General features: G+C 42.3%; 1 protein-coding gene across 2 annotated transcripts; it reads left to right on the plus strand.

The window, feature by feature from the left end:
- Positions 1–10,274: 10,274 nt before the first annotated feature.
- On the plus strand, positions 10,275–18,589 carry LOC124020189 (zinc finger protein 239-like). Of its 2 annotated transcripts, XM_046335522.1 has the most exons (3): positions 10,275–11,102; positions 14,436–14,526; positions 18,541–18,589. In XM_046335522.1, exons 1-3 carry the CDS (start codon positions 10,820–10,822, stop codon positions 18,572–18,574), a joined length of 408 nt encoding a protein of 135 aa, XP_046191478.1. In that variant the 5' UTR covers positions 10,275–10,819; the 3' UTR covers positions 18,575–18,589. The 2 variants fall into 2 exon arrangements, with proteins under 2 accessions (XP_046191478.1, XP_046191477.1); XM_046335521.1 differs by lacking the exon at positions 18,541–18,589 and having other exon boundaries at positions 14,436–15,627.
- The last annotated feature ends 9,042 nt before the right edge of the window (positions 18,590–27,631 follow it).

Here is a 27,631-nt window from a genome sequence, read left to right on the forward strand (position 1 = left end):
AGCTAGAAGAAGCCTAATCATTTCAACCATTATTATCCAGCCCAGGCTAAACTAGGATAGCTAGAAGAAGCCTAATCATTTCAAACATTATTATCCAGCCCAGGCTAAACTAGGATAGCTAGAAGAAGCCTAATCATTTCAACCATTATTATCCAGCCCAGGCTAAACTAGGATAGTTAGAAGAAGCCTAATCATTTCAACCATTATTATCCAGCCCAGGCTAAACTTGGATAGCTAGAAGAAGCCTAATCATTTCAAACATTATTATCCAGACGATTTATTTTTCTTCCAGCCTGTCTTGTTTCTATCAGTTTTGAGAATTGTGATGCGGCAGAAATATTGCTATGCATTTTATAACCCTGGTTGTACGGACATAATCTGCGTAGAGGAGAGAGTATTAGCTGTTACTTTAATTTAAAACATTTTTTTATGTACAAGACAGGTCAAATAAGAACAAATTGTTGTTTATTATGACGGCCTGGTAAGAGGCAAAAGGCCTCTCAAAAGTGATAAGAAGTAAGTGTAACGGTATAACTTTAGTCCGTCTCCTCGCCCATACCCGGGCCCCTCTGCACACATCAACATCAGTCACCCACGAAGCATCGTTATACCCATCACTCCACAAAAGCCGCGGCCCTTGCAGAGCAAGGGGAACCACTACTTCAAGGTCTCAGAGCAAGTGACGTCACCGATTGAAACGCTATTTAGCGCACACCGCTAACTAAGCTAGCCGTTTCACATCCGTTACATAAGAAAACAAATATCTGGTTATTTTGTTATGACATATTGTTTGGCAGAATAAACACGGTGTAGTGAATATTTTCCAAAATTGCGTTATCCACTCCAGTCAGCAGATGGCGATGTGAGTCTTTCAAGTAATTTTTCTTGCGTGACGTATAATCTAGTGGACGGAGCGGGAAGCTTTTTCAACAGCAAGACGGACTCGTCAACAGTTAGCTTGCTAGCAAACATACAAACCAAAACATCGGAGCTCTTTTCACCATTTTGTGTATATTAGGTTTTTAAGCACACAGTCTGTCTGCTTACTAGTTATTAAATGTCAAAAATATGTTGTTAGTCAGCTAACTTGTTAAGATAGCCTAGCACTACGGTAGTCGCTAATGCTAATTAACTAGCTAGCCAACTAACATCCACCACCATGAGCTCAATAAGCTACTCGACCCTATTAAAGAAGAGGTCTGCAGGTCGGAAAAAGAAGCTCTGGGGCTGAACATTATCATGAAAGAGGAAGAGGAGGATGATATCACCGTGAAAGGCGAGGATCCAGAGATGACTGTCACAGGAAATGGGAGGAAGAAGCTGTGTTAGTGAAGGAGCTGTGTTAGGGGAGGAGGGGAGATGACTGTCACAGTGAAAGGGGAGGAAGAAGCTGTGTTAGTGAAGGAGGAAGAGGAGGGGGAGATGACTGTCACAGGGAAAGGGGAGGAAGAAGCTGTGTTAGTGAAGGAGGAAGAGGAGGGGGAGATGACTGTCACAGTGAAAGGGGAGGAAGAAGCTGTGTTAGTGGAGGAGGAGGGGGAGATGACTGTCACAGGGAAAGGGGAGGAAGAAGCTGTGTTAGTGAAGGAGGAAGAGGAAGGGGAGATGACTGTCACAGAGGAAAGGGAGATGGAGGAAGAAGCTGTGTTAGTGGAGGAGGAAGAGGAGGGGGAGATGACTGTCACATGGAAAGGGGAGGAAGAAGCTGTGTTGGTGAAGGAGGACGTTTTAAGAGTGAAAGAGGAGGAAGAAAAGGAAGATATGACTGTCACGGTGAAAGAGGGGGAGGAGGGTGAGGAGGAGAAGAAGGGTGAAGAAGAGGACACTGGAGATCTGATTAACACCATTGAGTACTGTCTTAAAAACAGTGGCACAAACTCTGCAGTTGTTTAAAAAATAGTGTTTTTTAAGGGTATTGTACTGAAGTTCTACACGTGAATAAATTATTCTGTATTGTAGGAATTGTTAAAGCTACAAAGACTGAGGGCCATCAACAAAACATTAACGTTGAAAAACAGCATCACTATAGGGAAAGAAGGAAACACCCAGATTGGAGAAAAGGCCATAGGTCCGTAGTATTTGATTCTACAAGGTACGACAGACCGATCCGATTGAAATCTCTACGGTGTTTATTAATCGGTATCAGCTTTTTTGGTCCTCCAATAATCAGTATCTGTATCGGCGTTGAAAAATCATAATCTGTCGACCTCTAGTCCTTTATAGTGTGTTGATGATAATAATCCACAGGGCTGAAACAATCCTTTATAGTGTGTTGATGATAATCCACAGGTCTGAAACAGTCCTTTATAGTGTGTTGATGATGATAATCCACAGGGCTGAAACAGTCCTTTATAGTGTGTTGATGATAATAATCCACAGGGCTGAAACAGTCCTTTATAGTGTGTTGATGATAATAATCCACAGGGCTGAAACAGTCCTTTATAGTGTGTTGATGATATTAGTCCACAGGGCTGAAACAGTCCTTTATAGTGTGATGATAATAATCCACAGGGCTGAAACAGTCCTTTATAGCGTGTTGATGATATTAGTCCACAGGGCTGAAACAGTCCTTTATAGTGTGTTGATGATATTAGTCCACAGGGCTGAAACAATCCTTTATAGTGTGTTGATGATATTAGTCCACAGGGCTGAAACAGTCCTTTATAGTGTGTTGATGATAATAATCCACAGGGCTGAAACAGTCCTTTATAGTGTGTTGATAATAATCCACAGGGCTGAAACAGTCCTTTATAGTGTGTTGATGATGATAATCCACAGGGTTGAAACAGTCCTTTATAGTGTGTTGATGATGATAATCCACAGGGTTGAAACAGTCCTTTATAGTGTGTTGATGATAATAATCCACAGGGCTGAAACAGTCCTTTATAGTGTGTTGATGATATTAGTCCACAGGGCTGAAACAGTCCTTTATAGTGTGTTGATGATGATAATCCACAGGGCTGAAACAGTCCTTTATAGTGTGTTGATGATGATAATCCACAGGGTTGAAACAGTCCTTTATAGTGTGTTGATGATAATCCACAGGGCTGAAACAGTCCTTTATAGTGTGTTGATGATAATAATCCACAGGGCTGAAACAGTCCTTTATAGTGTGTTGATGATGATAATCCACAGGGCTGAAACAGTCCTTTATAGTGTGTTGATGATGATAATCCACAGGGCTGAAACAGTCCTTTATAGTGTGTTGATGATGATAATCCACAGGGTTGAAACAGTCCTTTATAGTGTGTTGATGATGATAATCCACAGGGTTGAAACAGTCCTTTATAGTGTGTTGATGATAATAATCCACAGGGCTGAAACAGTCCTTTATAGTGTGTTGATGATAATGTTAGACTAGTAGCCATGGGTTAATGATGACCGTATGCTTATATGCTTTTCTTCCAGTGGAGATTAGTTTATGAATTACCTGGCTGGGCTGTGGGACAGTGGAGATTAGTTTATAAATTACCTGGCTGGGCTGTGGGACAGTGGAGATTAGTTTATAAATTACCTGGCTGGGCTGTGGGACAGTGGAGATTAGTTTATAAATTACCTGGCTGGGCTGTGGGACAGTGGAGATTAGTTTATGAATTACCTGGCTGGGCTGTGGGACAGTGGAGATTAGTTTATGAATTGCCTGGCTGGGCTGTGGGACAGTGGAGATTAGTTTATAAATTACCTGGGTGGGCTGTGGGACAGTGGAGATTAGTTTATAAATTACCTGGCTGGGCTGTGGGACAGTGGAGATTAGTTTATAAATTACCTGGCTGGGCTGTGGGACAGTGGAGATTAGTTTATGAATTACCTGGCTGGGCTGTGGGACAGTGGAGATTAGTTTATGAATTGCCTGGCTGGGCTGTGGGACAGTGGAGATTAGTTTATAAATTACCTGGCTGGGCTGTGGGACAGTGGAGATTAGTTTATGAATTGCCTGGCTGGGCTGTGGGACAGTGGAGATTAGTTTATGAATTGCCTGGCTGGGCTGTGGGACAGTGGAGATTAGTTTATAAATTACCTGGCTGGGCTGTGGGACAGTGGAGATTAGTTTATAAATTACCTGGCTGGGCTGTGGGACAGTGGAGATTAGTTTATAAATTACCTGGCTGGGCTGTGGGACAGTGGAGATTAGTTTATAAATTACCTGGCTGGGCTGTGGGACAGTGGAGATTAGTTTATGAATTACCTGGCTGGGCTGTGGGACAGTGGAGATTAGTTTATAAATTACCTGGCTGGGCTGTGGGACAGTGGAGATTAGTTTATGAATTACCTGGCTGGGCTGTGGGACAGTGGAGATTAGTTTATAAATTACCCGGCTGGGCTGTGGGACAGTGGAGATTAGTTTATGAATTACCTGGCTGGGCTGTGGGACAGTGGAGATTAGTTTATGAATTACCTGGCTGGGCTGTGGGACAGTGGAGATTAGTTTATGAATTGCCTGGCTGGGCTGTGGGGCAGTGGAGATTAGTTTATAAATTACCCGGCTGGGCTGTGGGGCAGTGGAGATGAGTTTATAAATGGCCTGGCTGGGCTGTGGGGCAGTGGAGATTAGTTTATAAATTACTCGGCTGGGCTGTGGGGCAGTGGAGATGAGTTTATAAATGGCCTGGCTGGGCTGTGGGACAGTGGATCTTTTGGGATAATTCAAATGGAACTGTTAACCAGTATTACCAGTCTATTATTGCAAATGTGTATCAACCAATTAGCATTCAGTATCCATTCAGGATCCAAACTACACATTTTCTAATGAGGAATCTAGACTTGATTAAACCGCATACGACATTTTTATCATGTGTAGGTTTCATTCATTCTGTTTGAACCAAATACTATGTTTGTCTTTGACAGGAGAGAGGCCAGACTCTCGCTCTGACACTAGGAAGAGTCCTACAGGGGAATCGGCCCCAGAGACGTCCAAACCAGCAAGACCCCACCACTGCTCCCAGTGTGGAAAGAGATTTATCCGGTTAGGGCACCTGAAACAACATAAGAGAACACACACAGGGGAGAAGCCTTATCACTGCTCCCTGTGTGGAAAGGGTTTTGGACACTTGGGGTATCTAAAAGTGCATGAAAGAACACACACTGGAGAGAAGCCGTATCAATGCTCCCAGTGTGAAAAGAAATTTTTGTCATCAGGGTACCTGAAATCACATGAGAAAACACACTTAGTAGAGCGGCCTTTCCAATGCTCTCGGTGTGGAAAGGGATTTATCCAGTCATCGCATCTGCAAGACCATGAAAGAATACACACAGGAGAGAAGCCATTCCAATGCTCCCAGTGTGGAAAGAGTTTTACCCAAAGGGGGAAGCTGAAAGATCATGAAAGAACACATACAGGGGAGAAGCCTCATCACTGCTCTCAGTGTGGAAAGGGTTTTGGACAGTCAGGGCATTTAAAAGTGCATGAAAGAACACACACTGGAGAGAAGCCATATCAATGCTCCCAGTGTGAAAATAAATTTTTCTCATCAGGGGACCTGAAATCACATGAGAGAACACACTTAGTAGAGAGGCCTTTCCAATGCTCTCAGTGTGGAAAGGGATATATTCACTCATGGCATCTGAAAGAGCATATGAGAATACACACGAGAACAACCATTCCAGTGCTCTGTATGGAAAGGGGTTTAACTGGGTAGTGAGCCTGAAAACGCATAAAATGACACACACAGGAGAGAAGCCTTTCCACTGCTCCCAGTGTGGAAAAAGTTTGACCCATTTAGGGAATCTAAAAACACACGAGAGGACACACACATGAGTGTAGCCTCACCTTTGCTCCCAGTGTAGAAAGGGTTTTCTTCAGTTAAGGGGCCTGAAAGAAAATGAGAGACACACGTGGGTAGAAGACACGAATGAAGCCCTGCTCCATTGATTTCAAAACCAGTGTTTACATTACCTAGATATGAAAAAACAACCAGTTGAATAATGGAATGTATTTACAAATTCTTCAACTACATATCATATTAAGAATTTGAAAGACAGTATAATAAATACTAGAATTATTTGGATGTATTTAAAATAGTTGTGAATGTACTTAGTAGTTTAAAAACAGTAACAAACAACTTCACATGGTCTTATTTCACTGTTTAATCACAATATAAAGCCCTCAACTCTACAACAAACAACTTCACATGGTCTTATTTCACTGTTTAATCACAATATAAAGCCCTCAACTCTACAACAAACAACTTCACATGTCCAGGTCTTATTTCACTGTTTAATCACAATATAAAGCCCTCAACTCTACAACAAACAACTTCACATGTCCAGGTCTTATTTCACTGTTTAATCACAATATAAAGCCCTCAACTCTACAACAAACAACTTCACATGTCCAGGTCTTATTTCACTGTTTAATCACAATATAAAGCCCTCAACTCTACAACAAACAACTTCACATGTCCAGGTCTTATTTCACTGTTTAATCACAATATAAAGCCCTCAACTCTACAACAAACAACTTCACATGTCCAGGTCTTATTTCACTGTTTAATCACAATATAAAGCCCTCAACTCTACAACAAACAACTTCACATGTCCAGGTCTTATTTCACTGTTTAATCACAATATAAAGCCCGCAACTCTACAACAAACAACTTCACATGTCCAGGTCTTATTTCACTGTTTAATCACAATATAAAGCCCTCAACTCTACAACAAACAACTTCACATGTCCAGGTCTTATTTCACTGTTTAATCACAATATAAAGCCCGCAACTCTACAACAAACAACTTCACATGTCCAGGTCTTATTTCACTGTTTAATCACAATATAAAGCCCTCAACTCTACAACAAACACCTTCACATGTCCAGGTCTTATTTCACTGTTTAATCACAATATAAAGCCCTCAACTCTACAACAAACAACTTCACATGTCCAGGTCTTATTTCACTGTTTAATCACAATATAAAGCCCTCAACTCCCATCTGGTGTGGCTTCTTCTGCTCATCTGCTTCTTTCAGATTTTTGACAAGCTTTCCATTGTACCTGGCAGAGCAATTGGTGAGATGTTTAATCAGTTCTCTTATTTTTTTATTTTACCTTTATTTAACTAGGCAAGTCAGTTAAAGAACAAATTCACTGTACCTGATTTGTACCTTGTCAGCTCGAGGGTTTGAATGTGCAAGCTTCCAGGTTACTAGTCCAACGCTCTAACCACTAGGCTACCCTGCCGCCCCACCCCTCTGATGTATGGAATGATGTAGCTGTGCTGTGATGATTTCGAATCCTTGCACGCAATCTGTGGCAAGCATGTAGGAGCAGTATAGACCTAGTCTGTTCATTATATACATCTACATCATGTATTGTTACACCATGTAGGAGCAGTATAGACCTAGTCTGTTCATTATATACATCTACATGATGTATTGTTACACCATGTAGGAGCAGTATAGACCTAGTCTGTTCATTATATACATCTACATGATGTATTGTTACACCATGTAGGAGCAGTATAGACCTAGTCTGTTCATTATATACATGATGTATTGTTACACCATGTAGGAGCAGTATAGACCTAGTCTGTTCATTATATACATGATGTATTGTTACACCATGTAGGAGCAGTATAGACCTAGTCTGTTCATTATATACATCTACATGATGTATTGTTACACCATGTAGGAGCAGTATAGACCTAGTCTGTTCATTATATACATCTACATGATGTATTGTTACACCATGTAGGAGCAGTATAGACCTAGTCTGTTCATTATATACATCTACATGATGTATTGTTACACCATGTAGGAGCAGTATAGACCTAGTCTGTTCATTTATATACATGATGTATTGTTACACCATGTAGGAGCAGTATAGACCTAGTATGTTCATTATATACATCTACATGATGTATTGTTACACCATGTAGGAGCAGATAGACCTAGTTGTTCATTATTACATGATGTATTGTTACACCATGTAGGAGCAGTATAGACCTAGTCTGTTCATTATATACATCTACATGATGTATTGTTACACCATGTAGGAGCAGTATAGACCTAGTCTGTTCATTATATACATCTACATGATGTATTGTTACACCACGTAGGAGCAGTATAGACCTAGTCTGTTCATTATATACATGATGTATTGTTACACCATGTAGGAGTAGTATAGACCTAGTATGTTCATTATATACATCTACATGATGTATTGTTACACCATGTAGGAGCAGTATAGACCTAGTCTGTTCATTATATACATTGCATTGTTACACTATGTAGGAGCAGTATAGACCTAGTCTGTTCATTATATACATCTACATGATGTATTGTTACACCATGTAGGAGCAGTATAGACCTAGTCTGTTCATTATATACATTGCATTGTTACACTATGTAGGAGCAGTATAGACCTAGTCTGTTCATTATATACATTGCATTGTTACACTATGTAGGAGCAGTATAGACCTAGTCTGTTCATTATATACATTGCATTGTTACACTATGTAGGAGCAGTATAGACCTAGTCTGTTCATTATATACATTGCATTGTTACACTATGTAGGAGCAGTATAGATCCAGCTGCATATTGTGAGATGATCTGTTTGATTATTGATATCCTAAATGCAGATGTGTAGTATAGTAGCCTATGTTTTAAAAACGTGCTCATTAAAAATCTGTTCTGATTAACACATGCTTCTCTTTTGTACGTATCCATATAGTTTTTAAAAATAAAAATACATGAAAAATATAAGTTTTGTCTGAAAATAAAAAATAAAATAAAGATTTTTTTTTTACCACGTTCACGTGCCAGTCGGAACTAGGAAACTTGCGTTCAACTAATCAGCAAGTCAGGAATGTTCGAGTGTCCTGGTTCAGCGCATTACCAACTTCAGTCGGTAGTGAATGGTGTGGCCAGTGTGACGTATAATCTAGTGGACGGAACTCTTCCTCAACAACAGCGTGTCGGTTACCTTGGTAACCAACATAGCCGAAACATTGAAGCTCTTAACCTTTTTTTTTTACTGCAAATGGGGTTAAATCAGGGTCACACAGGAGTGATTCATGGTCATCTCAAAACAAATGTACTTTGTCTCACATCTCACAAAAGTCTCACATCTCACATTCATGGTTTATGGGCAACAACAAAAAAAGAAGACACATTTACATTTACATTTAAGTCATTTAGCAGACGCTCTTATCCAGAGCGACTTACAAATTGGCTTACAATTTGGTGCATTCACCTTATGACAATTTGGTGCATTCACCTTATGACAGACACGTTTTTGGGGTTTGTTTATTACACTCTATATACAGAAGACATATAACAAAACTGTTTGACATAGAAACACCAGAGTTTTGTCGGGATGTTTGAATGAGCCTTTATTTACAATGAAATTCTGAAATAACTTTAAATAAATAAATAATTGCAGCATGAATGACTGCAGGAAATGGTTACAGCGCTTTCTGTGCATATCTGCCGCTGTGTTTTAGACGCACTTCTCTCGGATATGGCTGGTTGTCCCATTTAATGTCATATTTATTTTACTAGTTGCTAGTTGGCTTGCTTTGGTAGCCAGACACTAGACTATCAAAGATATTTATAACTAGCAACCCACTGGGCACAGACGTCAATTCAACGTCTATTCCACTTTGGTTCAATTGTAATTTTCATTGAAATTACGTGTAAAGCCGAGACACTCCATTTCGTATGATATGTTACGAATTTCTATTTGTTATGGCTAACATTAGCTAGGCTAGGGGTTGGGGTTAAGGTTGGGGTTAAGCTAACAGGGTTGATTCCTCAGATGGGGCCACAGTGTCTCCTGACCCCTCCTGTCTCAGCCTCCAGTATTTATGCTGCAGTAGTTTGTGTCGGGGGGCTAGGGTCAGTTTGTTATATCTGGAGTACTTCTCCTGTCCTATTCGGTGTCCTGTGTGAATTTCAGTGTGCTCTCTCTAATTCTCTCTTTCTCTCTCCCGGAGGACCTGAGCCCTAGGACCATGCCCCAGGACTACCTGACATGATGACTCCTTGCTGTCCCCAGTCCACCTGGCCATGCTGCTGCTCCAATTTAAACTGTTCTGCCTTACTATTATTGGACCATGCTGGTCATTTATGAACATTTGAACATCTTGGCCATGTTCTGTTATAATCTCCACCCGGCACAGCCAGAAGAGGACTGGCCACCCCACATAGCCTGGTTCCTCTCTAGGTTTCTTCCTAGGTTTTGGCCTTTCTAGGGAGTTTTTCCTAGCCACCGTGCTTCTACACCTGCATTGCTTGCTGTTTGGGGTTTTAGGCTGGGTTTCTGTACAGCACTTTGAGATATCAGCTGATGTCCAATTTGTAAGTCGCTCTGGATAAGAGCGTCTGCTAAATGACTTAAATGTAAATGTAAATGTACGAAGGGCTTTATAAATACATTTGATTTATTTGATTCCTAACAGGGTTTATTCATAATGTACAAATCCCTATTCAGCCTCTACATTTGCGTAGAGTAAATTAATATATGTAAGAACTAAGAGAACTGGTTATTTAACCATTATTATTTAACAATTATTTTTTAAACGTTTTCCAGAATATTGTTTTTGTTCAACTGCGTTACCCACTCCAGTCAGCAGATGGCGATGAGTTTTTCAGGTGATGCTTCTAGCGTGACGTATAATGTACGGGACGGGATGTTTTTTCAACAACAACAATTCATCCACCTCGGTAGCGTGCTAGCCAACATAAAACTAAAACATTGATGCCTTTCGGCCATTTTTGTGTACATTAACCTCAGTGTTTTAAACACACTGTCTGCGTATTTACTAATTACTCTATTTAATTTACTATTTACGCTGTTAGCTATCTAGCTAGGTAACATTAGGCAAATGCTAGCTAGCTTTCTAACATCCTCGACCATGAGCTCACTAAGCTACTCCCTCCCTGCTAAAGAAGAGGAGAAAGAAGCCCCCGTGAAAGAGGAGGAGGAAGAGGAGGCTGTTACAGTTAAACAAGAAGTAGAGGGTGAGGCTGTTACAGTTAAAGAGGAAGAATTTACATTGAAAGAGGAAGAAGTGAAAGAAGAGGAAGAATCTTTAAGAGTGAAAGAGGGAATGAAGGAGGGGGAGATTACTGTCACATTGGAGGAGACTGGAGATCTGATTAACACCAGTAAGTGCTGTTTTAAAAACAGTGGAACAAACTCTGTAGTTGTTTTAACTATTGAACTAATGTGCAGTGTTAAAGACTGCGGTCAAGTGCTTCGTGCTTCTACACCTGCATTGCTTGCTGTTTGGGGTTTTATGCTGGGTTTCTGTACATCACTTTGAGATATCAGCTGATGTAAGAAGAGCTATATAAATCAATTTGATTTGGTCAAATGAGCCATAATTCGCAAAAGGTGGTCAAGCCACCCATGCATCTGTTTCTGCCTGAAGTGGGTAGACAACACTTTACGGTAGCGCGTGTTTTCTGGGAGGGAAACTGAGTCGGGGGTTCTCTAATGCGCAGATAGAAACGACAGCTACAAATTATTCCAAGCAAACAGTTTCACGTACGCTTATTCAATCTTCCATAATCAAAAAGATACCAAATCGTTTAGTTCATTTTCGCACCTTTTTAGTGCGTTAAGTTGTTTTTAGTCAGTTAAGAACAAAGTGCTATTTTCAATGGCGGCCTAGGAACAGTGGGTTAACTGCCTTGTTCAGTGGCAGAACGACAGATTTTGACCTTGTCTGCTCAGGGATTTGATCTTGCAACCTTTCGGTTACTGGTCCAATGATCTAACAGCCCCACTGTGGGCTACCTGCCGAATTTAACAAAAATGACCTTTGTATCAGGGGTAGAGTGAGTCTGCTTCATCAAGTTTATTATTATTATTATATATTATTATTATAAGTACTGAGTAAAGGGTCTGAATACTTATGTAAATCAGTTCCAGATTTGCAAAGATGTATACAAACCTGTTTTCGCTTTGTCATTGTGGGGTATTGTGTGTAGAATAAAAATCGGAGTAAAATAAATGTAATCCTTTTTAGAACAAGGCTGTAATGTAACACAATGTGGAAAAAGTCAAGGGGTCTGTATAAAAGAGTGCAAAATATCCAATCAGAAATTATTATTTTCTCTGTTGAACATTGGATGATCTGGGCCAATAGTTGAAGTCTATTTTTATAGTGGACACTCGGGTGTCTTATTGCTCACACGTTCTATTTTCTCTCCATTTGATCCAGTGTTGAGGCTCAGCGGAGTGGATATGTTGTTTCCTACCTTCACCACCTGGGGGCGGTGATACGACTTGGTCTATTAAGACACTCAGTTTAATGCCGGTTAGATTTCTCGTGATCAATTTCATGATCAAACAATGAATACATCTAACAGGGTTCTAGGCTTTATCAGAAAGTTAGACGTTGTTTCTGAATAACCTAAAACATGGGAACCCTCAAGTAATAATGAGAGAGAGAAGGAACAATAGCAAGATATAAAAAAATCACATGAGAAATTTGAACAAACCTTTATAACAAAGCGTTATCAAGACAGAAATTATGCATGCAAGCCCCGCCCCCAATTGGAACCAAAAGACAAAAAAAAACCCACTAATTTAAATATCATAACAGCATTAAGACAAAAATTCAAGTTATGACGAGTATTTTCCAAACTGTTCTAATGAAGTGTTTAAAATCCTAATGTTGCAGCTTTTAAAATGTGAATAATTTTGGAAAGTCTGATTCTATGCTATTTGTCAAACACACATAAATATATATATATATATTCAGAATGACAAATCTCACAAGAAGTGAGATTGAGAAAACAATACCAAGATGGGAAAATTCAATGAGGAGTGAAAGGCAAAGACGTTGTTGGTCTATTAGATAATCAGATAGGGCTACTACACAGCTCATTACTACCACAGATAGGGCTACTACACAGCTCATTACTACCACAGATAACCACATAGGGCTACTACACAGCTCATTACTACCACAGATAACCACATAGGGCTACTACACAGCTCATTACTACCACAGATAACCACATAGGGCTACTACACAGCTCATTACTACCACAGATAACCACATAGGGCTACTACACAGCTCATTACTACCACAGATAACCACATAGGGCTACTACACAGCTCATTACTACCACAGATAGGGATACTACACAGCTCATTACTACCACAGATAACCACATAGGGCTACTACACAGCTCATTACTACCACAGATAGGGATACTACACAGCTCATTACTACCACAGATAACCACATAGGGCTACTACACAGCTCATTACTACCACAGATAACCACATAGGGCTACTACACAGCTCATTACTACCACAGATAACCACATAGGGATACTACACAGCTCATTACTACCACAGATAACCACATAGGGCTACTACACAGCTCATTACTACCACAGATAACCACATAGGGCTACTACACAGCTCATTACTACCCCAGATAACCACATAGGGCTACTACACAGCTCATTACTACCCCAGATAACCACATAGGGCTACTACACAGGTCATTACTACCCCAGATAACCACATAGGGCTACTACACAGCTCATTACTACCACAGATAACCACATAGGGCTACTACACAGCTCATTACTACCACAGATAACCACATAGGGCTACTACACAGCTCATTACTACCACAGATAGGGATACTACACAGCTCATTACTACCACAGATAACCACATAGGGCTACTACACAGCTCATTACTACCACAGATAACCACATAGGGCTACTACACAGCTCATTACTACCACAGATAGGGCTACTACACAGCTCATTACTACCACAGATAACCACATAGGGCTACTACACAGCTCATTACTACCACAGATAGGGCTACTACACAGCTCATTACTACCACAGATAGGGCTACTACACAGCTCATTACTGTCACAGCTCCACATGAGTTGGAATGGGCAAAACGATTTGGCTCCACTAAATATAGTTTGTCAATGCCATGATTCCTCTCGTCCTTCCTGTAGCAATGCAAGTCATTTTCAGTCAACCTTCAGCTTTTGGAAAAGTAAAAAATTACTCCTACTTATTCAAATTACACCAATATTTTTTTTAATTAGATTTTTTTTGTAATCTGGCCTCAGGTTATTCAATCACATTTATTTCTAAAGCCCTTTTTACATCAGCCGATGTCACAAAATGCTATACAGAAACCCAGCCTAAAACCCCAAACAGCAAGCAATGCAGATGTAGAAGCACGGTGGCTAGAAAAACTCCCTAGAAAGGCCGGAACCTAGGAAGAAACCTAGAGAGGAACCAGTCTCTGAGGGGTGGCCAGTCCTCTTCTGGCTGTGCCAGGTGGAGATTATAACACTACATGGCCAAGATGTTCAAACGGTCATAGGTGACCAGCAGGGTCAAATAATAATATTGAGGGATCTGATTTGAATTCAACCTCCTTGCAAGATAGTTGTGGAGGTTTCATTCAGGTCTCTATTTAAATAAACACTCTGTCTTTGGCAGGAGAAAGACCAGACTCGGAGAAACCAGAGACGTCCAAACCAGCAAGACGACACCACTGCTCCCACTGTGGAATGATGTTTAACCAGTTAAGGTGTCTGAAACGACATGAGAGAATACACACAGGGGAGAAGCCTTTCCAATGCTCCCACTGTGGAAAGGGTTTTAACCAGTTAGGGGACCTGAAAACACACGAGAGAATACATACAGGAGAAAAGCCATACCACTGCTCCAAGTGTGAAAAAGGTTTTAACCAGTTAGGAAACTTGAAGCGGCATGAGAGAATACATACAGGAGAAAAGCCGTACCACTGCTCCCACTGTGGAAAGGGTTTTAACCAGTTGTGGGACCTGAAAGGCCACAAGACTTTGCACACAGCGGAGAAGCCTTATCACTGCTCCCTTTGCGGAAAGAGTTTTACCGTGTTAGGGAGCTTGAAAATACATGAGATACATCACACAGGAGGGAAGCCTTACTACTGCTCCCAGTGTGGAAAGCGATTTACCCAGTTAGGAAGTCTGAAAGAGCATAAGATACTGCATACAAGGGAGAAGCCATACCACTGCTCCCAATGTGAAACGAGTTTTGCCTGGTTAGGGGACCTGAGAAGACATGAGAGGACGCACATGGGGGAAAAGCCTCATCACTGCTCCCAGTGTGGAAAGAGTTTTACCCAGTTAAGACACATGAAAAGACATGAGATAATACACACAGGAGATACAAATGTAGGCTGAGCAGTGGGACATAGGACAGATGTAGGCTGCTGAACAGTAGGACATAGGACAGATATAGACTGAACAGTGGAACAGAGGACAGATGAAGGCCCAATTAATGATGGGTCAGTAGTTCCCAGACACTCTGAATGTGTCTTGACTTTCCAGTGTTTCCCTCCTGCATGTATTATAAAGGATTGTGTTTGTGGATGTGTTTTCTGGGTGAGGGTTTGGTTTGTGCCCTCTAGTGCACAGTTGATTCAAATAACCAACTCATCATCAAGCTTTTCTTATTTGAATGGGCTGTGTAGTGTTAGAGGACCTGAAAGAATACAGAGGTTTTGTTCTGACTTCTCTCTTTTTCTTTAAGTTGTTCAAATGTTTCACTGACCTTCACATCTTAAAAGTAATGATGGACTATCATTTAGCTGTCTTCTGTATATCACATCTTAAAGTAATGATGGACTATGATTTAGCTGTCTTCTGTATATCACATCTTAAAGTAATGATGGACTATCATTTAGCTCTCTTCTGTATACCCCCCCCCCTACCTTGTCACAATACAACTGATTGGCTCAAACGCAGTAAGAAGGAAATACATTCCACAAATTAACTTTTAACAAGGCACACCTGTTAATTGAAATACATTCCAGGTGACATCCTCATGAAACTGGTTGAGAGAATGCCAAGAGTGTGCGAAGCTGTCATCAAGACAAAGGGTGGTTACTTTGAAGAATTTCAAATATAAAAAATATTTTATAATAATATAATAATAATAATAATATAATAATAATATATAATAATATAATATATGCCATTTAGCAGACGCTTTTATCCAAAGCTTGGCACTCCTGTATTTGGTGGGGTTCTCTCTCTCACCCTAATATAATAATATAATATATGCCATTTAGCAGACGCTTTTATCCAAAGCGACTTACAGTCATGTGTGCATACATTCTACGTATGGGTGGTCCCGGGGATCGAACCCACTACCCTGGCGTTACAAGCGCCATGCTCTACCAACTGAGCTACAGAAGGACCACATTTTGATTTGTTTCGCACTTTTTGGGCTACTAAATGATTCCATATGTGTTATTTCATAGTTTTCATGTGTTCTCTTTTATTCTACAATGTATAAAGTAGTAAAAATTAATAAAAACCCTTGAGTAGGTGTGTCCAAACTTTGACTGGTATATATGTATGTATGTATGATTATTTATAAGTGTATGTACAGTTGAAGTCGGAAGTTTACATACACTTAGGTTGGAGTCATTAAAACTAGTTTTTCATCCACTCCACAAATTTCTTGTTAACAAACTATAGTTTTGGGAAGTCGGTTAGAAGATCTACTGTGTGCATGACACAGGTATTTTTCCAGCAATTGTTTACAGACAGTGTATTTCACTTATAATTCATAATATCTTTAGAAGCTTCTGATAGGCTAATTGACATAATTTGAGTCAATTGGAGGTGTACCTGTGGATGTATTTCAAGGTCTACCTTCAAACTCAGTACCTCTTTGCTTGACATAATGGGAAAATCAACAACAACAAAAATCAGCCAAGACCTCAGAAAGAAAATGGTAGACCTCCACAAGTCTGGTTCGTCCTTGGGAGCAATTTACAAACGCCCTAAGGTACCACGTTCATCACGACAAACAATAGTATGCAAGTATAAACACCATGGGAACACGCAGCCGTCATACCGCTCAGGAAGGAGACACGTTCTGTCTCCTAGAGATGAACGTACTTTGGTGCGAAAAGTGCAAATCAATCCCAGAACAACAGCAAAGGACATTGTGAAGATGCTGGAGTTAACAGGTACAAAAGTATCTATATCCACAGTAAAACAAGTCCTATATCGACATAATCTGAAAGACCGCTCAGGACGGAAGATGCTACTGCTCCAGAACCGCCATAAAAAAGACAAGACTACGGTTTGCAACTCCACATGGGGACAAACCTGCTTTTTGGAAAAATGTGCTCTGGTCTGATGACACACAAATAGAACTGTTTAGCCATATTGACCATCATTATGTTTGGAGGAAAAGGGGGAGGCTTGCAAGCCTAAGAATAAAATCCTAACCGTGAAGCATGGGGATGGCAGCATCATGTTGTGGGGGTGCTTTGCTGCAGGAGGGACTGGTGCACTTCACAAAATAAAGGGCATCATGAGGGAGGGAAATTATGTGGGATATATTGAAGCAACATCTCAAGACATCACAGGAAGTTAAAGCTTGGTCGCAAATGGGTCTTCCAAATGGACAATGACCCCAAGGATACTTCCAAAGTTGTGGCAAAATGGCTTAAGGACAACAAAGTCAAGGTATTGGAGTGGCCATCACAAAGCCCTGACCTCAATCCTGTCGTGTCTTTGGCTATGCCGGATTAAGTGATATGACATGCTATTCTATAAAATCATTTCTCCGTAATTACTATTACCTGATTGAGGTAATCATGTAAATGTAATTAACTAGAGAGTCGGGGCACCACAAAATAATATTTATAGAGCAGTTATCTTCCGAATAAACTCTTAAAGACCTAGTAATATTTTACATCAATAGCAGTCAATATCAATCGTCACCTTAATTCAGTTTCATTTGAAAGTTGTAAATTCTTAGTAAATCCCTGGCTAACAATTTGAATCAGCAATACAAAATTGGGTTTAATTATTTATTTACTAAATACCTAACTCATCACACAGAATTACACATATGCATAATTAAATCATAACTTGATTACAAATTACGTCATAAAGGAAAATGTCCCTAGCGGGCGGTACAGATATGACAGCTTGTAACAAAGGAAAAGGGACTGGGTTGAGTGAAGGAGCGGGAAGACTGAGAAACAAAGGTGAAGCTGTGCTATCGTAAATACAGTATCATATGCATTCTAACTTACCGTCCATTTGGAAAAGGAAAATGCAATAAATATTTACTCTGAGCTGGTGGTAGATGGAAGGCCGTGTTGCCCAACCGAGTCCTCTGAAGAATGTCTCTGGTGGTCAATTGGATACGTTGTAGTAACGTTGTTGTGTGGTAGACGGGATACTCTGTCTGTTCCTTCCTAACCTGCGTTTTTAGCTGCGGTTGCTAACTCAACGGCTAGGAGGTATCACTTCTGTAGTGAATAAGAGTTCAAATGTTGGCTTCGTTCTGTAGTTATAATCTGAACCATTCTGATGTTGGACCGTTGTCCTACATCCCCGGAACCGGAAGTTCTATTGTCGTAAAGGGCTTATATAGGAAGGGAGAGAACGGTGTGTTTGAATAGTTTTAGAGCCCATGTCCCTTCACAGGGTCTGAATGGGTCTGAGCCACTGATTGAGCAACTCCATCTTATGAAAACACACATCTCACATTTTAGAAGCTAAAATCCCATTTCATCCCATCACAGGTCCTGGAGTGGCCTAGCCAGTCTTCAGATCTAAACCCCATAGAAAATCTTTGACGGGAGTTGAAAGTCCGTGTTGCCCAGCCCAGCAACAGCCCCAAAACATCACTGCTCTAGAGGAGATCTGCATGGAGGAATGGGCCAAAATACCAGCAACAGTGTGTGAAAGTCTTCACAAGGTTTATAGGAAACGTTTGACCTCTGTCATTGCCAACAAAGGGTATATAACAAAGTATTGAGATCAACTTTTGTTATTGACCAAATACTTATTTTCCACCATAATTTGCAAATAAATTCGTTAAAAATCCTACAATGTGATTTTCTGGATTTTTTTTTCTAATTTTGTCTGTCATAGTTGAAGTGTACCTATGATGAAAATTACAGGCCTCTCATCTTTTTAAGTGGGAGAACTTGCACAATTGGTGGCTGACTAAATACTTTTTTGCCCCACTGTATGTCCAACAATAATGTATGTTGATGATAATAATGACACACACCTTACTATTGTCACTAATTGCACTTGTTTGTCTACATAACCTGGTTCAAGTATTCATGACATTATGACATCACCCTGAGGGAGGTACAGTGATGCTGAAACCATTGGTAAATACCCGTTCAATTGCTGGGAGTTTATATATATGGAGTGTGTTATATATATGGAGTGTGTTATATATATGGAGTGTGTTATATATATGGAGTGTGTTATATATATGGAGTGTGTTATATATATGGAGTGTGTTATATATATGGAGTGTGTTATATATATGGAGTGTGTTATATATATGGAGTGTGCGACTTTATTTTGATCGTTTGAAGTCTTGATCAATGAACACATTATCCGTGGCCACGAAGGCTTGAATCTGGAACTGACGGATGTCCTAGACAGTGACTGGGTAGCCGGGTGAAAAAGCAGGGTCTCTCCTTGTCCTGGCGAGCCCTGGCAGATTTCCCGTCAGCTCTGGGCATGTAGCACGGAGATGGCCAAGACCTACGCAGTAGAGGCAGCAGCCTTTGCGCATGCGCCTGTCACGTTCCTGTGGGTTCAGGCGTGTGCGTCACAGCTGCATGGGCTCCGTAATGTCGGAAGGCTTGGGGTGCTCAGTGGTTAAGGGTGTCGCAGTGGTTAAGGGTGCTGTACTGCACCGCCAGCTGTGCCACCAGAGACTCTGGGTTCGCGCCCAGGCTCTGTCGTAACCGGCCGCAACCAGGAGATCCGTGGGGCGACGCACAATTGGCATAGCGTCGTCCGGGTTAGGGAGGGTTTGGTCTGTAGGTATATCCTTGTCTCATCGCGCACCAGCGACTCCTGTGGCGGGCCGGTGCGCAATGCACGCTAACCAAGGTTGCCAGGTGCACGGTGTTTCCTCCAACACATTGGCTTCTGGGTTGGGTGCGCACTGTGTTAAGAAGCAGTGCGGCTTGGTTGGGTTGTGTATCGGAGGACGCATGACTTTCAACCTTCATCTCTCCCGAGCCTGTACGGATGAGACAAGATCGTAGCTACTAACAATTGGATATCACAAAATTGGGGAGAAAAAGGAGGTAAAAATTTAAAAATAAATAAAAAAGATTTTTTTTAAAACCCTGTCTCACACATTCTCGAAGGCGGTTGTCGATCCAGATTTCCATCGTTATCAGGGGCTTGAGGTCATCTCCCAGTTCCCGAGAGGCCAGTTCATCCTTCATGGAGTTAAATAGACCCTGTTGCTAAAATTAAATTGTACTACACCAGCTCCGATGCTGGACTTATGTGGCAGGGCTTGCATACTATTACAGACTACAAAGGGAAGCACAGCCACGTGCTGCCCAGAGACACGAGCCTACCAGACGAGCTAAATCACTTCTATGCTCGCTTCGAGGCAAGCAACACTGAGGCATGTATGAGAGCTATTTCAGGCAACTGTGTGATCACGCTCTCCGTAGCCGATGTGAGTAATACCTTAAAGAGGTCAACATTCACAAGGCCGCAGGGCCAGACGGACTACAAGGACGTGTGCTCCAGGCATGCGGTGACCAACTGGCAGGTGTCTTCACTGACATTTTCAACATGTCCCTGATTGAGTCTGTAATACCAACATGTTTCAAGCACACCACCATAGTCTCTGTGCCCAAGAACACTAAGGCAACCTGCCTAAATGACTACAGACCCGTAGCACTCACGTACGTAGCCATGAAGTGCTTTGAAAGGCTGGTAACGGCTCATATCATCACCATTATCGAAGAAACCCTAGACCCACTCAAATTTGCATACCGCCCAAAGAGATCCACAGATGATGCTATCTTTATTGCACTCCACACTGCCCTTTCCCACCTGGACAAAAGGAACACCTACGTGAGAATGCTATTCATTGACTACAGCTCAGCGTTCAACACCATAGTGCCCTCAAAGCTCATCTTTAAGCTTAGGAACCTGGGACTAAACATCTCCCTCTGCAACTGGATCCTGGACTTCTTGATGAGCCGCCCCAGGTGGTAAGAGTAAGTAACAACACATCTGCCACGCTGATCCTCATCACGGGAGCCCCTCAGGGGTGCATGCTCAGCCCTCTCCTGTACTCCCTGTTCACTCATGACTGCATAACCAGACACGACTCCAACGCCATCATTGAACAGTGTCATCAGGCCTGATCACTGACAACAACAACAAAGCCTACAGGGAGGAGGTCAGAGACCAGGGACTTTTTTGTACTTTACAAGTATTTTTCTTAACTGCATTGTTGGTTAAGGGCTTGTGGCCAGGCACGACTCCAAAACCATCATTAAGTTTGCAGACGACAAAACAGTGGTAAGCCTGATCACCGACAACGATGAGACAGCCTATAGGGAGGAGGTCAGAGACCTGGCTGGGTGGTGCCAGAATAACAACAGATCCCTCAGCGTAACCAAGACTAAGGAGATGATTGTGGACTACAGGAAAAGGAGGACCGAGCACGCCCCCATTCTCATCGCCGGGGCTGTACAAATCAAATCAAATTTATTTATATAGCCCTTCGTACATCAGCTGATATCTCAAAGTGCTGTACAGAAACCCAGCCTAAAACCCCAAACAGCAAACAATGCAGGTGTAAAAGCACGGTGGCTAGGAAAAACTCCCTAGAAAGGCCAAAACCTAGGAAGAAACCTAGAGAGGAACCGGGCTATGTGGGGTGGCCAGTCCTCTTCTGGCTGTGCCGGGTAGAGATTATAACAGAAAATGACCAAGATGTTCAAATGTTCATAAATGACCAGCATGGTCAAATAATAATAAGGCAGAACAGTTGAAACTGGAGCAGCAGCACAGTCAGGTGGACTGGGGACAGCAAGGAGCCATCATGTCAGGTAGTCCTGGGGCACGGTCCTAGGGCTCAGGTCCTCCGAGAGAGAGAAAGAAAGAGAGAATTAGAGAGAGCATATGTGGGGTGGCCAGTCCTCTTCTGGCTGTGCCGGGTGGAGATTATAACAGAACGTGGCCAAGATGTTCAAATGTTCATAAATGACCAGCATGGTTGAATAATAGTAAGGCAGAACAGTTGAAACTGGAGCAGGAGCATGGCCAGGTGGACTGGGGACAGCAAGGAGTCATCATGTCAGGTAGTCCTGGGGCATGGTTCTAGGGCTCAGGTCCTCCGAGAGAGAGAAAGAAGGAGAGAAGGAGAGAATTAGAGAACGCACACTTAGATTTACACAGGACACCGAATAGGACAGGAGAAGTACTCCAGATAAACAAACTGACCCTAGCCCCCCGACACATAAACTACTGCAGCATAAATACTGGAGGCTGAGACAGGAGGGGTCAGGAGACACTGTGGCCCCATCCGAGGACACCCCCGGACAGGGCCAAACAGGAAGGATATAACCCCACCCACTTTGCCAAAGCACAGCCCCCACACCACTAGAGGGAAATCTACAACCACCAACTTACCATCCTGAGACAAGGCCGAGTATAGCCCACAAAGATCTCCGACACGGTACAACCCAAAGGGGGGAAACCCAGACAGGCCGACCACAACAGTGAATCAACCCACCCAGGTGACGCACCCCCCCAGGGACGGCACGAGAGAGCCCCAGCAAGCCAGTGACTCAGCCCCGTAACAGGGCTAGAGGCAGAGAATCCCAGTGGAAAAAGGGGAACCGGCCAGGCAGAGACAGCAAGGGCGGTTCGTTGCTCCAGAGCCTTTCCGTTCACCTTCCCACTCCTGGGCCAGACTACACTCAATCATATGACCCACTGAAGAGATGAGTCTTCAGTAAAGACTTAAAGGTTGAGACCGAGTTTGCGTCTCTGACATGGGTAGGCAGACCGTTCCATAAAAATGGAGCTCTATAGGAGAAAGCCCTGCCTCCAGCTGTTTGCTTAGAAATTCTAGGGACAATTAGGAGGCCTGCGTCTTGTGACCGTAGCGTACGTATAGGTATGTACGGCAGGACCAAATCAGAGAGGTAGGTAGGAGCAAGCCCATGTAATGCTTTGTAGGTTAGCAGTAAAACCTTGAAATCAGCCCTTGCTTTGACAGGAAGCCAGTGTAGAGAGGCTAGCACTGGAGTAATATGATCAAATTTTTTGGTTCTAGTCAGGATTCTAGCAGCCGTATTTAGCACTAACTGAAGTTTATTTAGTGCTTTATCCGGGTAGCCGGAAAATAGAGCATTGCAGTAGTCTAACCTAGAAGTGACAAAAGCATGGATTAATTTTTCTGCATCATTTTTGGACAGAAAGTTTCTGATTTTTGCAATGTTACGTAGATGGAAAAAAGCTGTCCTCGAAATGGTCTTGATATGTTCTTCAAAAGAGAGATCAGGGTCCAGAGTAACGCCGAGGTCCTTCACAGTTTTATTTGAGACGACTGTACAACCATTAAGATTAATTGTCAGATTCAACAGAAGATCTCTTTGTTTCTTGGGACCTAGAACAAGCATCTCTGTTTTGTCCGAGTTTAATAGTAGAAAGTTTGCAGCCATCCACTTCCTTATGTCTGAAACACATGCTTCTAGCGAGGGCAATTTTGGTGCTTCACCGTGTTTCATTGAAATGTACAGCTGTGTGTCATCCGCATAGCAGTGAAAGTTTACATTATGTTTTCGAATAACATCCCCAAGAGGTAAAATATATAGTGAAAACAATAGTGGTCCTAAAACAGAACCTTGAGGAACACCGAAATGTACAGTTGATTTGTCAGAGGACAAACCATTCACAGAGACAAACTGATATCTTTCCGACAGATAAGACCTAAACCAGGCCAGAACATGTCCGTGTAGACCAATTTGGGTTTCCAATCTCTCCAAAAGAATGTGGTGATCGATGGTATCAAAAGCAGCACTAAGGTCTAGGAGCACGAGGACAGATGCAGAGCCTCGGTCCGATGCCATCAAAATGTCATTTACCACCTTCACAAGTGCCGTCTCAGTGCTATGATGGGGTCTAAAACCAGACTGAAGCATTTCATATACATTGTTTGTCTTCAGGAAGGCAGTGAGTTGCTGCGCAACAGCCTTCTCTAAAATCTTTGAGAGGAATGGAAGATTTGATATAGGCCGATAGTTTTTTATATTTTCTGGGTCAAGGTTTGGCTTTTTCAAGAGAGGCTTTATTACTGCCACTTTTAGTGAGTTTGGTACACATCCAGTGGATAGAGAGCCGTTTATTATGTTCAACATAGGAGGGCCAAGCACAGGAAGCAGCTCTTTCAGTAGTTTAGTTGGAATAGGGTCCAGTATACAGCTTGAAGGTTTAGAGGCCATGATTATTTTCATCATTGTGTCAAGAGATATAGTACTAAAACACTTGAGCGTCTCTCTTGATCCTAGGTCCTGGCAGAGTTGTGCAGACTCAGGACAACTGAGGTTTGGAGGAATACGCAGGTTTAAAGAGGAGTCCGTAATTTGCTTTCTAATAATCATAATCTTTTCCTCAAAGAAGTTCATGAATTTATCACTGCTAAAGTGCAAGTCATCCTCTCTTGGGGAATGCTGCTTTTTAGTTAGCTTTGCCACAGTATCAAAAGGAATTTTGGATTGTTCTTATTTTCCTCAATTAAGTTAGAAAAATAGGACGATCGAGCAGCAGTAAGGGCTCTTCGGTACTGCACGGTACCATCCTTCCAAGCTAGTCGGAAGACTTCCAGTTTGGTGTGGCGCCATTTCCGTTCCAATTTTCTGGAAGCTTGCTTCAGAGCTCGGGTATTTTCTGTGTACCATGGAGCTAGTTTCTTATGAGACATTTTTTAGTTTTTAGGGGTGCAACTGCATCTAGGGTATTGCGCAAGGTTAAATTGAGATCCTCAGTTAGGTGGTTAACGGATTTTTGTCCTCTGGCGTCCTTGGGTAGGCAGAGGGAGTCTGGAAGGGCATCAAGGAATCTTTGTGTTGTCTGTGAATTTATAGCACGACTTTTGATGTTCCTTGGTTGGGGTCTGAGCAGATTATTTGTTGCAATTGCAAACGTAATAAAATGGTGGTCTGATAGTCCAGGATTATGAGGAAAAACATTAAGATCCACAACATTTATTCCATGGGACAAAACTAGGTCCAGCGTATGACTGTGAGAGTGAGTGGGTCCAGAGACATGTTGGACAAAACCCACTGAGTCGATGATGGCTCCAAAAGCCTTTTGGAGTGGGTCTGTGGACTTTTCCATGTGAATATTAAAGTCACCAAAGATTAGAATATTATCTGCAATGACTACAAGGTCTGATAGGAATTCAGGGAACTCAGTGAGAAACGCTGTATATGGCCCAGGAGGCCTGTAAACAGTAGCTATAAAAAGTGATTGAGTAGGCTGCATAGATTTCATGACTAGAAGCTCAAAAGACGAAAACGTCATTTTCTTTTTTGTAAATTGAAATTTGCTATCGTAAATGTTAGCAACACCTCCGCCTTTGCGGGATGCACGGGGGATATGGTCACTAGTGTAGCCAGGAGGTGAGGCCTCATTTAACACAGTAAATTCATCAGGCTTAAGCCATGTTTCAGTCAGGCCAATCACATCAAGATTATGATCAGTGATTAGTTCATTGACTATAATTGCCTTTGAAGTAAGGGATCTAACATTAAGTAGCCCTATTTTGAGATGTGAGGTATCATGATCTCTTTCAGTAATGACAGGAATGGAGGTGGTCTTTATCCTAGTGAGATTGCTAAGGCAAACACCGCCATGTTTAGTTTTGCCCAACCCAGGTCGAGGCACAGACACGGTCTCAATGGTGATAGCTAAGCTGACTACACTAACTATGCTAGTGGCAGACTCCACTATGCTGGCAGGCTGGCTAATAGCCTGCTGCCTGGCCTGCACCCTATTTCATTGTGGAGCTAGAGGAGTTAGAGCCCTGTCTATGTTGGCAGATAAGATGAGAGCACCCCTCCAGCTAGGATGGAGTCCGTCACTCCTCAGCAGGTCAGGCTTGGTCCTGTTTGTGGGCGAGTCCCAGAAAGAGGGCCAATTATCTACAAATTCTATCTTTTGGGAGGGGCAGAAAACAGTTTTCAACCAGCGATTGAGTTGTGAGACTCTGCTGTAGAGCTCATCACTCCCCCTAACTGGGAGGGGGCCAGAGACAATTACTCGATGCCGACACATCTTTCTAGCTGATATGCACGCAGAAGCTATGTTGCGCTTGGTGATCTCTGACTGTTTCATCCTAACATCGTTGGTGCCGACGTGGATAACAATATCTCTATACTCTCTACACTCGCCAGTTTTAGCTTTAGCCAGCACCATCTTCAGATTAGCCTTAACGTCGGTAGCCCTGCCCCGGGTAAACAGTGTATGATCGCTGGATGATTCGCTTTAAGTCTAATACTGCGGGTAATGGAGTCGCCAATGACTAGAGTTTTCAATTTGTCAGAGCTAATGGTGGGAAGCTTCGGCGTCTCAGACCCCGTAACGGGAGGAGTAGAGACCAGAGAAGACTCGGCCTCTGACACCGACCCGCTGCTTAATGGGGAGAACCGGTTGAAAGTTTCTGTCTGCTGAATGAGCGACACCGGTTGAGCGTTCCTACAGCATTTCCTACCAGAAACCGTGAGAAAGTTGTCCGGCTGCGGGGACTGTGCCAGGGGATTTATACTACTATCTGTACTTACTGGTGGCACAGACGCTGTTTCATCCTTTCCTACACTGAAATTACCCTTGCCTAACGATTGCGTCTGAAGCTGGGCTTGCAGTACAGCTATCCTCGCCGTAAGGCGAGCACAGCGGCTGCAATTAGAAGGCATCATGTTAATGTTACTACTTAGCTTCGGCTGTTGGAGGTCCTGACGAATCGTGTCCAGATAAAGCGTCCGGAGTGAAAAAGTCGAGGAAAAAATAAATATATGAACGGTAATTAAAAAGTGAAACCCGTAAAGTTGTCAGGTAGCAAAATAGGTTGGCAACAAAACGCACAGAAATACCACTAATGGGTCATTTTAGCCCATGTATCGAACAGAGACTGTTTTTCATACTAAGAGGGACCAAGAGTCTGTTGATTGGACGGTCACTGGGTTAATTGGTTTTGCAATAAACAAAACCTATTCCCCCTCAGGAGACTAAAAAAATTTGGCATGGGTCCTCAGATCCTCAAAAGGTTCTACAGCTGCAACATCGAGAGTATCCTGACTGGCTGCATCACTGCCTGGTACGGCAACTGCTTGGCCTCCGACTGCAAAGCGCGACAGAGGGTAGTGCGAATGGCCCAGTAAATCACTGGGACCAAGCTGCCTGCCATCCAGGACTTCTACACCAGGCGGTGTCAGAGGAAGGCCAAAAAATTGTCAAAGACCCCAGACACCCCAGTCATAGACTGTTCTCTCTACTACCGCGTGGCAAACAACCATTATGATGGTTGACCATGACAGGGTTTATTAATGACAGGGTTGATTAATGACAGGGTTTATTAATGACAGGGTTTATTAATGACAGGGTTTATTAATGACAGGGTTGATTAATGACAGGGTTGATTCATGACAGGGTTGATCATGACAGGGTTGATAATGACAGGGTTGATTAATGACAGGGTTGATTAATGACAGGGTTGATTAATGACAGGGTTGATTAATGACAGGATTGATTATGACAGGGTTTATTAATGACAGGGTTTATTAATGACAGGGTTGATTCATGACAGGGTTGATTAATGAC

Source organism: Oncorhynchus gorbuscha, unplaced genomic scaffold (assembly GCF_021184085.1).
Source record: "Oncorhynchus gorbuscha isolate QuinsamMale2020 ecotype Even-year unplaced genomic scaffold, OgorEven_v1.0 Un_scaffold_766, whole genome shotgun sequence".
Lineage (NCBI taxonomy): Eukaryota > Metazoa > Chordata > Actinopteri > Salmoniformes > Salmonidae > Oncorhynchus > Oncorhynchus gorbuscha.

Excerpts from the sequence above, each read along its gene's own strand:
- LOC124020189 (XM_046335521.1), top strand. The coding sequence starts at position 10,820 with ATGCTAGCTAGCTTTCTAACATCCTCGACCATGAGCTCACTAAGCTAC. Across the intron at positions 11,103-14,435 it reads TGGAGATCTGATTAACACCA|GAGAAAGACCAGACTCGGAG; the intron begins GTAAGTGCTGTT and ends TGTCTTTGGCAG.